This window comes from Triplophysa dalaica, chromosome 4, assembly GCF_015846415.1.
Source record: "Triplophysa dalaica isolate WHDGS20190420 chromosome 4, ASM1584641v1, whole genome shotgun sequence".
NCBI classification, from domain to species: domain Eukaryota; kingdom Metazoa; phylum Chordata; class Actinopteri; order Cypriniformes; family Nemacheilidae; genus Triplophysa; species Triplophysa dalaica.
Genome location: NC_079545.1, coordinates 26,674,464 through 26,690,586, shown reverse-complemented (window position 1 = coordinate 26,690,586; position 16,123 = coordinate 26,674,464). Strand labels below are relative to the sequence as shown.

Genomic DNA, 16,123 nt, shown 5'->3' with positions numbered 1-16,123 from the left:
TATTTTACTGTCTATTTCTGGAGCCCCAGCTATCGTAAAATCATTTTTTTTACCGTGAACCTTAATGTCAGGTTAGAATACCTTGAATTTTTTCCTAAATGGCAGCTTGACAACTTTTGGAACTGAGTCTGTTTTCACACTCTTTACATTGGTTCAAAATGCCTGTTTCATTACACACATCAGGGGTGCCTAAGAGGGCGCTAGTTACAATTTTATTTATGTGTTTAACTATTTAAATGGTATTTAAAATTGATTAGTAATCTGTATACACTCATGACATATTGAGAAAGCAAGAGAGAATGAGAGTAAATAAATGAAATAAATATGTTGCAAAATGAAATGTGTGTATGGTTAGCAGTTCTCACAATGTGTTAAAGTAACGTTGCCAGATCTTCATAGATAAAAACAACACACAAAGACTAACTGAAAATAAACCAAAAAAATCCAAATATCCGTAAATGAGCATTTTGTTTTTCAAATAAAGTGCCAAGCTTTATGAGATAAAGACCAAATATCAAGCATAAAAAGCGCTTAAAAAAATGAACATCGCAACAATTCAATTGCTCTTCTTGATATAACTTGCCTTCCGTGCATAAACAAAACAAAGCACGCCTGTCAGCGGTAGTTTACTTTAATTTATAGTAAAGTATTTAGCTGAAAAATAGCAGGCTTATATTCTTATTTACATCACTTAATGCAGGAGTGACTATACCTGTTCCATACACACATGAATGATAATTTTGTGAATTCATTCCTGTATTTAAATGCAAGTGTCACTTCTGAAACTGCAGTGTGTGCATGGCGTAAAATGAACAGCGAGGAGATGCTTCAACAGGGAGGAGAGTTAGCTTTAAACAAGGTTTATCTTATATATATCTTTTATTTATTAAGTATTTTTGTAGCATTTCCTGAGCATTTGGTATTTGCGTGTGTGAGAGCTTTATATGGGGGGTGGATTCTGTGATTAGATAAAAACACACAATTGTTACTGAATGTTACATTGGCCAGTGATAGCTACATTCTCATTTATTCTCACAAAAAAAAATCTTTACCATCCTTAGTGTTCATAAGAAGTTCTTATCATTAGTCAACTCTTGTCAACCTTTAGAAGATCTAAATCTGAGAGGAATCCCAGTGTGCAAGCTTTGACGCATTTCATTGAGGAATTAACATGGAGGTCTTATCTCATCCTTTCGTCTCTTATCTGACTATCCAAAAAAAGGTAAAATCTCATAAAGATCATAAGGGCCTCTGTAAAAGAGCCACTAGGGCTTTCAATTAAAACATGTCATAATAGTGTCATTCCAATTTTTTGAAGCGGAATTACAGACTGGTTTTGCCAAGTGAACCACCAACTGGTTTGTCTTTTACAGATGAAAAGAAGCAAAATGTCTCAAGCTCCCTAAGGAGTCTCGCTTTATAAAAAGCTGAAAAGTCCAGCGGTGTGTCATAAGAGCGCAATTTGTAAAGGGTAGGTGTTTTGTTTACTTCCTGCTGAGACATATTTTAACCCCGTGTGGTTTGAGCCATTAAACAGGAATTTGCAGAAGTGTGCAAGCAGGCTTTCTTTCTTTCTTTACGCTTTATTTCTTACTCTTTCCAGTGGACTCAAAACCACACTGTGTCCTAACAAATACTGATTGGCAACTGAAAACTGATGGCTTTAATCATGAAATATCTCATGGAAATTAACAAAAGAAGCGATATAGTCCTCTTGAAAGGTAGCTATGTTCAACTCATTCTCTGTGCGGTAGGGGCTGCAATTAATCACAGTAAACATGCTGCTTAAAACATAAAGGGAAATTCAAGCTTGTATAAAATTGGAGAAATGTCTGGGATTGAAAAACAGAGCCCATTATTCATGAATAATAAATCTTGACAAAGCATCATGTAGTTCAAGCTTTTAGGTATTACGTGACCTAATTGAACATTTTGAAGAGATTCGGCACACGTAATGCATGTCTAAATCATTGCTGTAAACAAGTTGTTAGAATTTCACCAGTCACCAGAGCAGTTAAAAAGTACACACCACACACGTCATTCTGGAACATTCATTAGGACATTTTCAGGGCTACATTAATAATTTTATCGATGGGGATGAAGCACACAACAGTGTGTGCACTGTGGGATGGTTTGCATTCTCTCTAATTAAAGCTGCTTTTGTTGAATAAGCCAAACACAGAGGTTTTTTCTTCTATTGTGAACAGGTGTGCTTTTAGGGACTGGAGACCAACCAATTAAAATCGAATACAAATACTTGAATAACAATAACGTTTGAACTATTTGGGGTTGCCTCACACATTCAAAACGTGCCATGTTGGTTTTAAAGGGATAGATCACCCCATGAAATACTTACTATAGTCGTTTCACACATATTTTCAGCAATGATTCTAACCAAACAGTTCTTGGACCCCATTGACTACCATAGTAGGAAAAATGACAATGATAGTTAAGAGTGCCCCCATAACTGTTTGCTGTCCTACATTCTTCAAAATATCTTCTGATGTGTTCAACAGAACAATATATATTAGTGTTGTCAAAAATATTGATATTTCGATACGTATCGATACTAATAAATCTGAAACGGTTCCAATACGCGTTTTCAACGTATCCATACCAGCTCCACATTCCCGCTTTCTCTCTTTTTTCCGTAAGTGAGTTGACACACACTGCAAGTGAACGCAGCTCCGCAACAGTTCTCGGGTGTGTAGGCTTTTAACATTTAATGAGCAGTGGATCAGCAATACAATTGTTCAAGTATTAAACTCTTTATTAATCTCCCAACTATTTATCTAAGCTCTGGTCATTTAATACTGACAAATAAAACTTTGATTTTAAATAGAAAATAAACAAGAAAAACACAAAGACTCTAGAGAGAGAGGTATTCAGGTGGGATGATAAAGTCCCGGTTTAGGCTACTGATAACATGGGAGATCACACCATTAGATCATCTTTGAAGCAGGAATAAAGATTCATCACCATCACTATAGCCCACAACCTCCCCCATCAACGTTTATCCAGTTTTCAAAGGATTTTGCACAAAGTCTTCCTGAAACAAATTATTTCAACGAGGTCCATTGGGCTTAGAATGGATTTGGAATGGCCTGTATGTGTTGCCTTACCATGGCAAGATCCTGGCCTGCAGGATCTGTGTGATTCTGGCTTCTCGCCGGTGCATTGATCTCCAATCCGGCATGTCACCAGGCGTCGGGCCACACCCTCTCCGCAGGTCACTGAGCACTGAGAGATGGATAAACAAGAGGGTAAGGGAAGCAAGAAAATGTACATTTATTAAACAGGATGTTCTGCCTATGGTTAAACATTTTAAACATGTGACATGATTCCAGCGACACTCCAGTAAACTACTGGCTTTCTGAAGCTTTCCTGTGGCTCAGTGGTTGGAGCATGTCGCTAGTAACGCCAAGGTAATGGGATCGATTCTAGGGGATTGCATGTAGTCAGAGACAAAATGGATAGTACAATGCAATTTAAGTCGCTTTGGATAAAAGTGCCTGCCAAATGCATCAATGTAAATGTACTTAAAAGACATAAGGATGATTATTAAATGGTGTAGTGTTTGTAGTAAATATAAGTAGCATGAGTAATGTTTACATGAGGGTGAGTAAATTATAGCAAAAATTGAATTCTAGGATGAACAGTTCTTTAATGCCAAAAGTGTCGTTTGGCCTGGCACTAAGTGTCAGTAAACCTTGGCTTTTCTGTGTATAACAACATACCTCCGACCAGGGCCCGGTCCTCCACTGGCTTGGGCACGGCGCTCTGTTGCATGGCTGTCTGATCTCAGGCTTTTCCCCACTGCAGTACTTGCTGTGAATAGAGCGGTTTGTGCCTTCATGGAGAAACTGGACACATCGGACGGTACGGATCTGGTATCCCAAACTCCCGCAAGTTTTAGTACAATGTTCCCAGTCATCTGCAATCCATCTGTCAGATTACAAATGAAATCAGGTTCAGTAAAGGGATGAGTCAATAATTCATTGTTTTTTACAATACTGAAGATTGTAGACCATTTTGATTATTAAAGGCCAGGTTTTTTTTAGAAATACATTTGCCTCAAAGAGCATGTTAACACTTAAACCACACATTAAAAAGCATTAATGCCTTTCTATTAATGTTGTTGGGTGACCGGTTAGAACTCGAAAGGAACTTTACACAGCCATTAAAAACAACCTTTACAGCAGCTGGTAAAAAAAAGGTCAGAAAAAAGGTTATTTCTCAAGGTAAGAAAATTAGTTTATTTTATCTGCTACAAAGACAATCCATTTGCTCTTTAATACCTAGAAGATCTTCTTGATCCTCTGTATTTCCAAGGTCAGATGTTAAAAAAATATGTCCAATACAAAAAAATCAGAATAAAATCAGATAATGTACTGTAAACATTCAGGCAGTCTAATAATATAACTATTTATTGAATTATTTTAATTAAAATGTATATGATTATTTTACTGTATAATAGTTGTATTAAATAAACGATTTGTTGAATTTTGCTCTATGATAATTTTATGAAATAAACAATTTGTTGAATGCGTTGTGCATCTTTGTCGGATTTAAAGAAACCGTATGGGACCGTATGTTTATTTGAAAATCATGTCACATTTTTGCAATTGAGTTAATTGTTTTCGTTATCAAAGTGTTTTTCTTCTGTTTAATTGTTTATTTTTTTCGTTTTTTAACGTTTGCGTTCATTTTTATTAGCATAAAAATAATTCCATACAAACGCGTGCATGCGCAGTAACACTTGTTTATGTTGTTGCTTTGAAATCATCTATACTGAGAAGTCTACTACTGTACATGATGAGACAAATCAAATTTTCCTTACATTTACAGTAAGTCATTTAGCAGACGCTTTTTTCCAAAGCAACGTACAAATGAGGTTAACAATGGAAGCAATTGGAACAACATAAGGACAACAAAGAGCACACTAAAACCGGTCTCATGTAGCCTACCAAAGTAAACACATTTGTAGAATAGAAAGAGTTGAAAAGAGATAGAAGTCAGAACTGATCGGTCAGGTGCTGACGGAAGAGATGTGTTTTCAGCCGATTCTTAAAGATGGCTTCAGAATCTGCTGATCTTGTAGCAGCAGGGAGATCATTCAACAAATGTGGAACAGATCCAGAGAAGGTAAGTGAGAGGGATTTTTTCCATTTTTGGGATCGCACTACAGGACGTTGTTCATTTGCTCTACAAAGATCTGGCGGGTACAGTATTGTGTCATAATATTTAAAATAATAGAATAGAAATAGAAGTGCACTATTTCATCAATAAAAAATCAAAACTAAATTTAAAGTGTAACAGTGTACGTAACATTGCAACGTGTTAAATTATTAATGACACATGTGTTATTAATAAATGTCTCAGGGTTTTATGGAAACATCTATCTCCTCTCTAGGGAACTCAAAGCTGTGTGATAGTGTTTACACTATGAGAACACTCTGGTGTACCCAGGTGAAGCACATGTAAAATCAAAGTTTGTTTTAGAAAAACAGAGGATGGGGAGAGAAGAGTGCTCTCATTTTCTCATCATCTAACCAGAGGCGACACACACACTCTTCAGTATGCTACTGTGTCTAAAATGTTCTTTTGTATCGATTTAGCTTCTTCCAGTTCTAAGGAGCTGGATGAAGGGTTTTCATATTTGACAGAGCTTGCATGTTGTAAACTTTTTTTAGCACAGCAATCTGAGTCGAAGCCTTGCTCCGGGAGACTCAAGTTTGAGCCACGTCTTAAGCACCTCTCAAAGTGTCTCTGCACACCAGAGATGGCAGTAGGGGGACTGGAAAAACTCTTGATTGAAATACCAAGCAGACGGCGTGTGCCGCTGACCATTCAATAGAAGATATGATTGCCTGGAGCGGCACAATTTACCTAGTTTCAAAAAAATGGGTTAGAGGTATGTCCCTATCTCTCACTCTTTTTGCTAACCAGGGGTCAGTAAATCAAATTCTTTCGATCCAAATGATCATTTAATGCTTGTCTGAATCGGAGGAACTGTTTGGGGTTGTGATTCGTGCTGCGCAGAGATGAACTTTGATCGGCCAAATAAGGACCAGGCATAACTCCAGGACCAATTCTTCACTACTGACCGAGTCATACCTCGCCGCCGAAATCACACATTCGTCCCTGATCTTTACAGTTAAGACCTTGGAGGAATCTGTAAGTGGCTCACATTCATTGCCAGGCAACAGGCATACCTCAGATTACTCAGATTGCGCGAGTACTGCTAAAGGGTGATACCAGTGTCAATCTTTCAGATTCAAAGAACGTTGGGTCTCACGGCAGAAGCAGCCAACCTTATTCCATTAGGTCTACTGGAGATATTGTATTGTTAGCTCCTACAAATTAAATTTCAATCAAGGCTACACATTCAAGAGAAAATATAGGCTATTCCCAAAGCTTGAAACATTATAATCACCCACTGAGATTTAATCTTACCATCTGACAGGAGAAATAAAGAAGCAGTGCTGCCCTATAGTATCAATCAAAACTCAGCTCCCTGCTGAACTGGTGAAGCATGAGTACTTATAAATTATTAGTGATGTTTAGATTGCACCACATTGAAAAGTTTCTACTGCTTCAATATGTTGAAACCAGTATTTTCACCCCTCGTGCTCTATTGAGGTTGGCCTTTGTGTCTATAGCTGTTGATGTGTTTGGGGTCGCAGGAATCAATATGAATGTTGTGTACAAATACCAATAGTAGACTTGAAATGAACCTTTCATTGTTGTTTCCAACTAAGTGACTTAAAGAAACATAATTAAAAAAATAAAAATGCTCTCTTCATTTAGCCATCCTCAAGTTGTTCCTGTATACGTTTCTTTGTTCTGATGAGGAAGAATGCTTGTAAACGAAAAGTTCTTGGCCACGTTTGACTACCACAGAAGGAAAAATGACAATGGTGGTAAAAAGTGCCCAAGAAATTTCCTGAATCCTTCAAAATATCTTAATTTGTGTTCAACAGAACAAAGATCTTTATAAAGCAATTTCTTTAGTAAATAATGACAAAATGTTGGGTGAAATAATCCTTTAAAGCCACTTGACAGCTATTGGTGAAACTAGAAAACTGTACTAAAATATACTTTGCTAAAAAAAATTGCTATCCATTGTAGTATTTTTTTTTGGAATGAAATGTTACAGTATGCGCCAAAAAGATAATCTTAGCTTTATTGATTACATTCTGACAACAATGTCAGAAACTTACGCCACAGGGAAACCTTTTCTCGAATCAATTCTAAAAAACTTGTAATCACGGTAATTCAGAGGCCACATTTCATTCCTCAACCAATTATACATTTGTACATTTTCAGAAATCACATCTTTTTCACTGAAGCCCTGCTATATGACCGGAGCTGTTCAACTAGTTGTATGATCATTTTCCATTTGTCATAATTGGCACAAAAACATGAAATGTTTTTATTGTCTTATGGTGACATGACATCATCTGGTGAACATGTGAATGCGAAGTGTAATTGATTAAATCTGAATTTCAACCCTTTTATTACTGTGAGCAAATAACCCAAGTCATTACGAATTAACCCAAAAGTGTAAATGAGTTGTGTTTTTATAAGTACAGTAAAAAATGTTGCTTACTGTGGTTGAGTGCATTCCTGTAGGTTACACATTCTGCGAATAGGTTTGGGTCTCTTGTTAACATCGCAGTAGCCTCGTTGCACCATTTTGTTGTCACCTTTTTTGCGGCACCCGTATTTGGTGTACTGGAATCCTGAGGTGAATGAATAAATCATAATGTGATTCGCAATTAACCATTCAACCGACAAAATCCTACCCATCTTACTCACACTTGACAAAATGGCTATCAAATGTAACTCAAAGGAGATAGAGTTTGATGTTACCTCCAGCACAGGGCTTTGAACATTGGGACCAGCTCTTCAGTGCCCATTCATACGTGTCCTCCTGAATTACATTATTGTTGTTTATGGCCACAGAGTCATCATGGATGATGTACTTGTACATTAGCGAAGATCTTGTCTCATTGTCCTTGGGTATAATCTATTGTAGATGAAAAAAAATTGACATAAGTTGTAAAGGGCTGGTGCAACGGTGTTTCATGCATTCTAACTTCTTTAAAATATTAAACCAGCTGGCTTCTCAAGTTTCACATGGTCACCCTGTCATAAAAACGAGTTGGACGTATGACGGAGTATTTGTTTGTTCACTGCATTTGGGTGAGGAATGTGATATAAACGGTGGATATAATGCTGGATTTGGAGATCATTTGAAACTGACAGATGGCACGGTCCCAGCGCTAAAAGATGCCGGACATGAACCACACGTGGAAAGTCAAACTGAGTCATATGTCTGTGTTCTGTTGACAATCGGCGCATACCGGCATAAAGAGCACAAACATATAGTGAATCAATAGTTAAGAAATAATAATGCGAAGATGTATTGTGTGCTCGTGCCCCAACACACGCCTTCAGGACACTGTCTGTTTTTGGAAATAATCGTACAGCTCTATCCGTCTTTTATAAATGTGATCAAACTAAAGACTCCTCGAAGATACAAAGTGTCCAATACTCAGAGTCGATGCTTCCAATAGGGCCTCTGGACCACCAGGGGGCCCCCTTGAGTACCAAATCAAAAACACTAATTTGCTGATTCAACAATACAGGAATCATTTGGAAATGTCCTTTTTAATACTTAATTTATTTAATTACTTGACATACTCGTATGTAGTGTGCGGCAGGTGATGACATTGGCGTGATGTGAAGATGTATCTTTTATCTATATGGCCATGGCTTTAAAACGGAACTATCCGCCTGTAGTAGAAAGATACGGCGACAATGCGAAGCAAAAGTACAAGAAGGCATGTGTTTTCGTACTATTTTCAAAGTCTTATTTAGTTATGCTAAATTATGCAAGTACAGATATACAAATTCAGTATTTATCCACTGGCATAAAGTTGGTATGTCATTGGACTTTCAATAGTCTGAATTTAGGGACCTTCTCTAAAGTTACATAGTCTACACATTGATTTACATCTTCAATAGCATTTGAAAGGAATAACTACTGTCACAAAACCAGGCGTACATGTGGGATAATGCACACCTTTTATATTTTTTTATACAAATAATGTAAATATTGCATATTGTATTTCACCGCTGTATGGGTTCATACTCAAAATATAACATTATTTAAAGCTCAATAGCATTTACAGGGAATAACAGCTGTACAGTGTTCAGGTGAGTCGCTATGATGCATACCCCTGCAATCCATTTCGTTTGCCCATGATAATATTTCATATTTGTGTCATCACATTTAGACTATTTAACTATTGATGTGTTTTCGAAACGCACAAAAGATTAATGTTTTTAAATATACTTTTACATTCTAATAATTTCACATTTAATCTCCAAATTAAGTATAAAAAACCTTTAACAACATCATTTTATGAAGGAGAAGCAACATTCTGATATTAGTACTGGAACTGATGTCTCCATTTAATCGCTTTTTTTATTATTTACACATTAATTATAGCCGTATTAATATAGGAACAGGAGAAAAGAAAATTTGGTTTCTGCATAAATAATAAACATACTATATGACGTAATGCTGTATTTCAACATAAAACCTCATACCAAACTCAGAGACATTTAATGCAGCTTATAATTTAAATTACTCTTGGATATCTTGAGGTGGATGAAGTGCTGACTTGGGGACTGTACAACTACTTTTTTTGCAGGAAAATGCCAGTGTGTCCATCCATGACCTGAAGCTTAAAAGAATGTAGGTCATGCTTTTACAATCCTGCACAAAAACATCCTATAAAAGCAAATAAATTGAAGACTTAAGTTGAAGAAATGCTGTGCTTTGACTAAGTCAGAGTTTTCACCTTGATCCAGCTAAAATGAGCTGAAGTGAGTAGTTCATGGAAGACAGATAATAATGAGAATGACCTAATCATGGGCAATATACCTTTACATTCAGCATAGTGTTAATGCTTATTGTATACTGTAGAGGTTGCACAGTGAAAAATATTTGTCCGAATGCTTGTAACAAAACAGCTCTTGGCCACCAAATTACAAGTTTCCTACATTCTCCAAATTATCTTCTTTTGTGTTCAACAGAACAAAAAAATATTACAGATCTGGAACAAGTTAAGGCAGAATTTCCATTTTTGGGTGACCTGTACCTTTAAATGTGTTACTAAAAAATAATTATTTATCTCAAGAACAACATTCATCTAACATAATGTTCATCTGCTTAAGTCAGCCAAGTCAATACTTTCCCTACATGCAATTTGCTGTTCACAAATATTCAAAAATATGCTCTTTGTGTATGCTAGTTTAAAACCAAAACACCTAGAAAGGGTAGATCTATAATGCAAATGATTCATCTAATCTTCTTTATCCATTACAACAGCTTAGATGAAGGTCAACTTTAATGAATTTTAATTAATTTAATTTATTTACGACTACAGATAATTCTGAGGTGCTCGCAAACTCTCACAGCATCTGTAGTTTCGAAAATACACACATCAACAAGCCATAAATATTTATAACAAGAGCATTCGGAAGTGCCATGTATGTACACAGAGCACAATGGAAGCCATTAATGCAAAAAGAGAAAAACACTTAAACACTTCTTGCTCCAATATAATTGCAATTCAGATAAAAAGGAGTTATCCCTATACAAATACAACAAGGGTGTCATTCATGCAAAGTTAATATGACTAAACAATTAATTGCTTTGTAAATGCTCTGTAAATATGTTGGAAAATTTCACAATCCTTAAGAACACACAGGTTTGGCTATTCTAGAAAATACAGGTAAAACAACTGTAAAAAATGTATATGGAAAATTCCTTCATATTAATACAGTATATTGTGCCCTATTTTTACAGATTTTTTAGAGTGTACAGTAAATGAAGTAAAAGTCGAGTATTGCAGCACACACAACTTTTTCATTTCACAAAATAACAAATAAGTCTCTAACTCAACATGCGTTTACAGGAGAGTTTTTATTTCTCTCATCCTCTCTCTTCAACAAACGCATGAATGACAGTATAATGCCAACACCTCCACTCACTCAAAGACTCTTTTCAAAGGACTGCTTAAAAGAAAAAAAATCCACAAACATTTCTAATATCACTTGCATTGTGTTTCAGTGCATTCCGAACAACCCGCTCCTCATTCCCAATAGTCTTCTGCATTCAATAAAATGATGAAAAGCTTGAACTTTGACTGACCGAGATATTCAAAGACATGCGATCATGTGGACGAACATGATTTATATTTCTTTAACTCTTATGACCTGCAGTTAACACACACCGCAGGGTTTTCAATAGAGGGACTTTGAAGTACGTGGTTGTGAATAGAGACTATGAATCCTTCTCAAGCTGTATCCGTGGTGACTTTTTAAAGCTTTAATACAATATTTAAAAAAGCAGCTTTCGGATTTACAAACACTTATATTGAAAAACTACTCAAAGATGTCAGAGGGCATCATCGAAAAGAGCTATACTACATTATACACTCACCTAAAGGATTATTAGGAACACCATACTAATACTGTGTTTGACCCCCTTTGGCCTTCAGAACTGCCTTAATTCTACCTGGCATTGATTCAACAAGGTGCTGAAAGCATTCTTTAGAAATGTTGGCCCATATTGATAGGATAGCATCTTGCAGTTGATGGAGATTTGTGGGATGCACAAAGCTCCCGTTCCACCACATCCCAAAGATGCTCTATTGGGTTGAGATCTGGTGACTGTGGGGGCCATTTTAGTTCAGTGAACTCATTGTCATGTTCAAGAAACCAATTTGAAATGATTCGAGCTTTGTGACATTGTGCATTATCCTGCTGGAAGTAGCCATCAGAGGATGGGTACATGGTGGTCATAAAGGGATGGACATGGTCAGAAACAATGCTCAGGTAGGCCGTGGCATTTAAACGATGCCCAATTGGCACTAAGAGCCTAAAGTGTGCCTAAAAAACATCCCCACACCATTACACCATCACCATAATTGCATTAATGAGAAATTGAACAGGTGTTCCTAATAATCCTTTAGGTGAGTGTACGTGTCAAGCCTTAGGCAGCGCCATATAAAGTGCATGTTTGTGGGTGGGTAGTGTTAGGTTATTTGCAGCCCTGTTATGGACTAGTGGTTATGGTTAGTGATAAAAAGTAAACCTTAAAATTGCACAAAACTATTACATTAATTAATTGTGAAATAAGGTTTCTAAGATTTTCTCGCTGAAGAATTAAAATTGCCAAGTTTTGATAGCTTCTGAGGCAAATCGCAGGCCTGCTCTAGGAATGCAGTCTTATTAGACAGTTATGGGATGTAATACCGAACCATTTTGACAGACGGACACCATTCGAGATGTTGTACAATGAGATCGGTCACACCAATCCTTCACTGTCTTAAAAAGCCTAAAAAAGAACTGAGAATGTGAGAAGTTTTATTTACCAGAACAACAATTGCATCGTGTAGCGGACCATCAGTGTGGAGCGTCTCAACATTGTCCTCCATAATGTAATCCCACTCCACTCCCATATCAATGAAGCGCCGAGACCTCGCCTCCTCTCCTTTGCCGTTGAGAATATAATGTCCCGTTGCCTGGTTCTTGATAGCTGCAATCAGCAATTCATTAGAACTCTTCAAAAGTTTAGAACAGTGTGACCAGAATACCATTAAAACTTTTACTTTGGCGTCTCAAAGTAAAGCTTTATTTCAGTTTTCAAAAACAGGCACTAAAGTTATAAGCTGCCAAAAAATTACACATCTAGTGTTGGGAAGGGCACATAATACAATGACATGACGACACAAATAGGTAGTGACACAGTTTGGCACAGAGCATGAGAGCATTAGGTGATCATTTGCTTGAATGTCAATGGTGATTACAAAGAGAGCCGCACACATGTCAGCACAATCACCATTGCATCATCAAATGTCACTTGTAATGTGAAAATTAAAATAAGGTTCCAGAACATTGAATCTGCACTGGATTCGTCTGGAATATTTTAAAATGATGATGAACATAAGAGATATTTTATTCAAGCAAGCACCTTTGTATAAAATAATCTAATGCAATTTATGCTTTTTTTTGTTCATCTGCTGTCAGTGGACTGCACAAGTGGACTGAATTAGAATGAAAAGTAATAGTTACTAAAAAAATTGGGGAATTCCAGCTTCCAGCTGATGGACAATCACATATATTGTACAATCCATAACTCACATGATTCAAATGCTTCTGATTATTTTAATAAATCTAAACTTTCTGCCAACTCAATGTGCCAGATGAAATCAATGAATTCAATGTTTAAAATGTAATAGTTTCAGGTCTATGTTAGGTAATAATTTGGTTACACTTTCTTTGAAGCCTGTTTTATAATGCAGGCATAATGGCTTAGGAAAAACCTTACAATATGATTTGTTTTGTAGTCTCACAAATAATCGTAACAACAGTTAATGAATATTATTTATCATTTATATATTTGTGGTTATAACTTTTAAGAGTGCGATTATTTATAGCATGATGAATTCAGTTACCATACTGGAGAATAATTGTTATTTCTCTTGACATGGCATACTATCTCAGTACATCTGTTTTTTATTGCCCAAAGTGACAAACTCAAAAGCTTTTTTTAAATATTATGATCACAACATCCAGGTTTTTGGTTGTTTATAAGTGCTCTTCAGGTTTAAGGTAAAGCGATATTGCATCGTACCTCCTTAACACAAACAATACATTATAACTTCAGAAAATATGTGGAGTTAATCACATGTTAGAAATAATCATACTTTTAAAAGTTATAACCACAAACATTAAAAGGAGCAGTATGGAGATTTAGGCAGCGTCTAGTGGTGAGGCTGCAAATTGCAACCAACGGCTCACTCCAATACTCCCCCTCCCTTTCGAAGCACTGCAGCGGCTGACACTGGACTAAGATATAATTACATTTTAATTTCTTTGCCGAAGGAGATAACGTATTTAAGAAACTTGCTCTGTGGAACAGTTTGTCTGTTTAGGGCTACTGTATGTAAATAGAAATAGCTCATTTTAAGGTAATAGAAACATAAAACATTACTTCGTAAGGTACACCCAGGGACATTTAAATAATATAATGTTTTTTAATTTTAATTACAACATATTTTAAGATTATTTATGTCATTAAGAATGACCTTATAATTCAATTAAATTTTTTGTTATATAGCGCTTTTCCCAATGTGCATTGTCACAAAGCCGCTTCAAAGGGAAAAATATAAGAAAAACACAGCACAGTGCAATATAAATTACAGGCTTCATAGAAAGTGTAAGCAAAATATCTAAATATATGAGGGTTTGGAAAATGACTGGGAATTACTGGATAATGAGCAACTAAGCACTCCAAATGTGATTGTAATTGAACAGAATTAGCCTGAAACAGTCCATGTAAGCTTAATTGGGGCATTAAAGAAAGGTATTGAACATCTTATCTAGCTAATTAAAATAAGGTAACGCTGAATTAAAAATTCAACTACTATGGTGGAGGGGGCGTAATATCCATCTGCTGTTTTTACAGGCAGAAGTACTTCCAAGATGAGGGACATTCTTGGAACAAATGTGGAGTGCTAATGCTAATGCCATTGATAATGCTAAGCTATGTTCAAATACTTTTGGGCAAATTAATTCAGATACATTATCTAGATGTACCATCATTTCTGTGTTCATAAACACTATTCACTCTAATGTTCTGTGACTTTATCTCTAAAACCTGTGAGCCTAATGTACATTCTGGCAAATGTCCAAGATGTTAACCATATATAAGAGGTGTCTCCAGTAGCGCTGTTAATGTAATCACACGGGTGCCGCTCATGTGTACTGGAGTAATATGGATCTATTACAGTACATCTACCTGGACTGCACATTGAATGGGAATGCATATGATATCCATGCTGCTTAGCCTAAGAAACATGAGGACAGTTTTCACTTACCAAGAATTTGAGGAGAAGCCTCATGCTCTTGGATCATCACATGTCTAGCCCCAGGGGGTATGAGAAACATCTTTAGGTAATCTTCGCAAGAGCACAAAAAAGGCGACAAAGGGAGAGATAGCAGAAGAAATTAGTAAGCAAAGTCTACTACGGTTTGTTCTTTGCAGAGGTGGGCATCCCATCACTAGAAGGCATTTCTATGTCACTGCACAGCTGTAAAAGAATTTGGATTTGAGCAGTTGGACTATTTCAACTGTTCATCCAGCAGGGTCGTGATGAGCCTAGAGGAGACAAACGGCATTAAAACGTGACTGAAGGTTCTCCATCCATGCTTCATAAATACAATCCATAAACACTAAAAACATCATGGACTATATACAGTATATAATTATGAAATATTAGATTTTTGAATAAACTTGAATAAATGAGTCACCAGGAACAGTTATGTAATACTTATACGAGAGAAGCTGAATGTCAAAACCCTCAGTCCGTTTTTACACAAGAAAACAAATAGGAGTAGAGCACTAAAGCTGCCTTCTCTACTGATGCCCATTCCTCTGCAAAGCATGACACAACTCACCAATCACATTCCTAGAATCCTCCGATTCATTCAGATATACATTCCGTGCTCCTTTCGGCAATAAGAACGCTCCTCTTGTTTTCCCTTTAGGATAAGAAGGTTTTGTTATGTCATTTTTGTGCTGCACATGCCATGTAAAACCCCCTCTAAACCAAAGCTCGATCTCTTAACCCAGTGTCTTGAAGCAGGGTGCCTGCGTTAGAAAGGATCGTGACGTAAACTGATGGCCAGCAGTCTAATGATCGGAGTGGAGGGCCAAGTCACTTAAGGCAGTGTCTGCTGGGAGGTTTTATCATCAGTTAATGTGGACAGGAAGACATCTGCAGAGAAAGACGGGGCTGCTGGGTAATCCTAATGGAGTTCATACGGGGTTAGAGGACAGGGATGAAAGGAGCAAGAACGAAATAGGGTTGAGGAAGGAGAGATGAAAGAAGACGGAGAGAAACAATGAGCGGTGGGAGATGATAAGGGGAGGCTGATGAGTGTGTGTGTGTGTGGGGGAGTGAGAGAGACTACATTTATATGCTAATCTTGTTGTAGATTGGTTTTGTCCCACTTTTAACATAGTTCTTATATACCA

At 36.7% G+C, this 16,123-nt stretch overlaps 1 protein-coding gene across 1 annotated transcript in view; it reads right to left on the bottom strand.

Moving 5' to 3' along the window:
* Positions 1-16,123, bottom strand: part of adamts3 (ADAM metallopeptidase with thrombospondin type 1 motif, 3) — an 87,578-nt gene that overhangs the window by 3,378 nt on the left and 68,077 nt on the right. Inside the window, exons 16-21 of the mRNA XM_056746867.1 lie at positions 14,964-15,044; positions 12,456-12,619; positions 7,876-8,032; positions 7,613-7,745; positions 3,738-3,945; positions 3,123-3,240 (exon numbers count right to left, since the gene is read on the bottom strand). Coding sequence (XP_056602845.1) covers positions 3,123-3,240; positions 3,738-3,945; positions 7,613-7,745; positions 7,876-8,032; positions 12,456-12,619; positions 14,964-15,044 — 861 coding nt within the window. The remainder of the gene's footprint in view (positions 1-3,122; positions 3,241-3,737; positions 3,946-7,612; positions 7,746-7,875; positions 8,033-12,455; positions 12,620-14,963; positions 15,045-16,123) is intronic.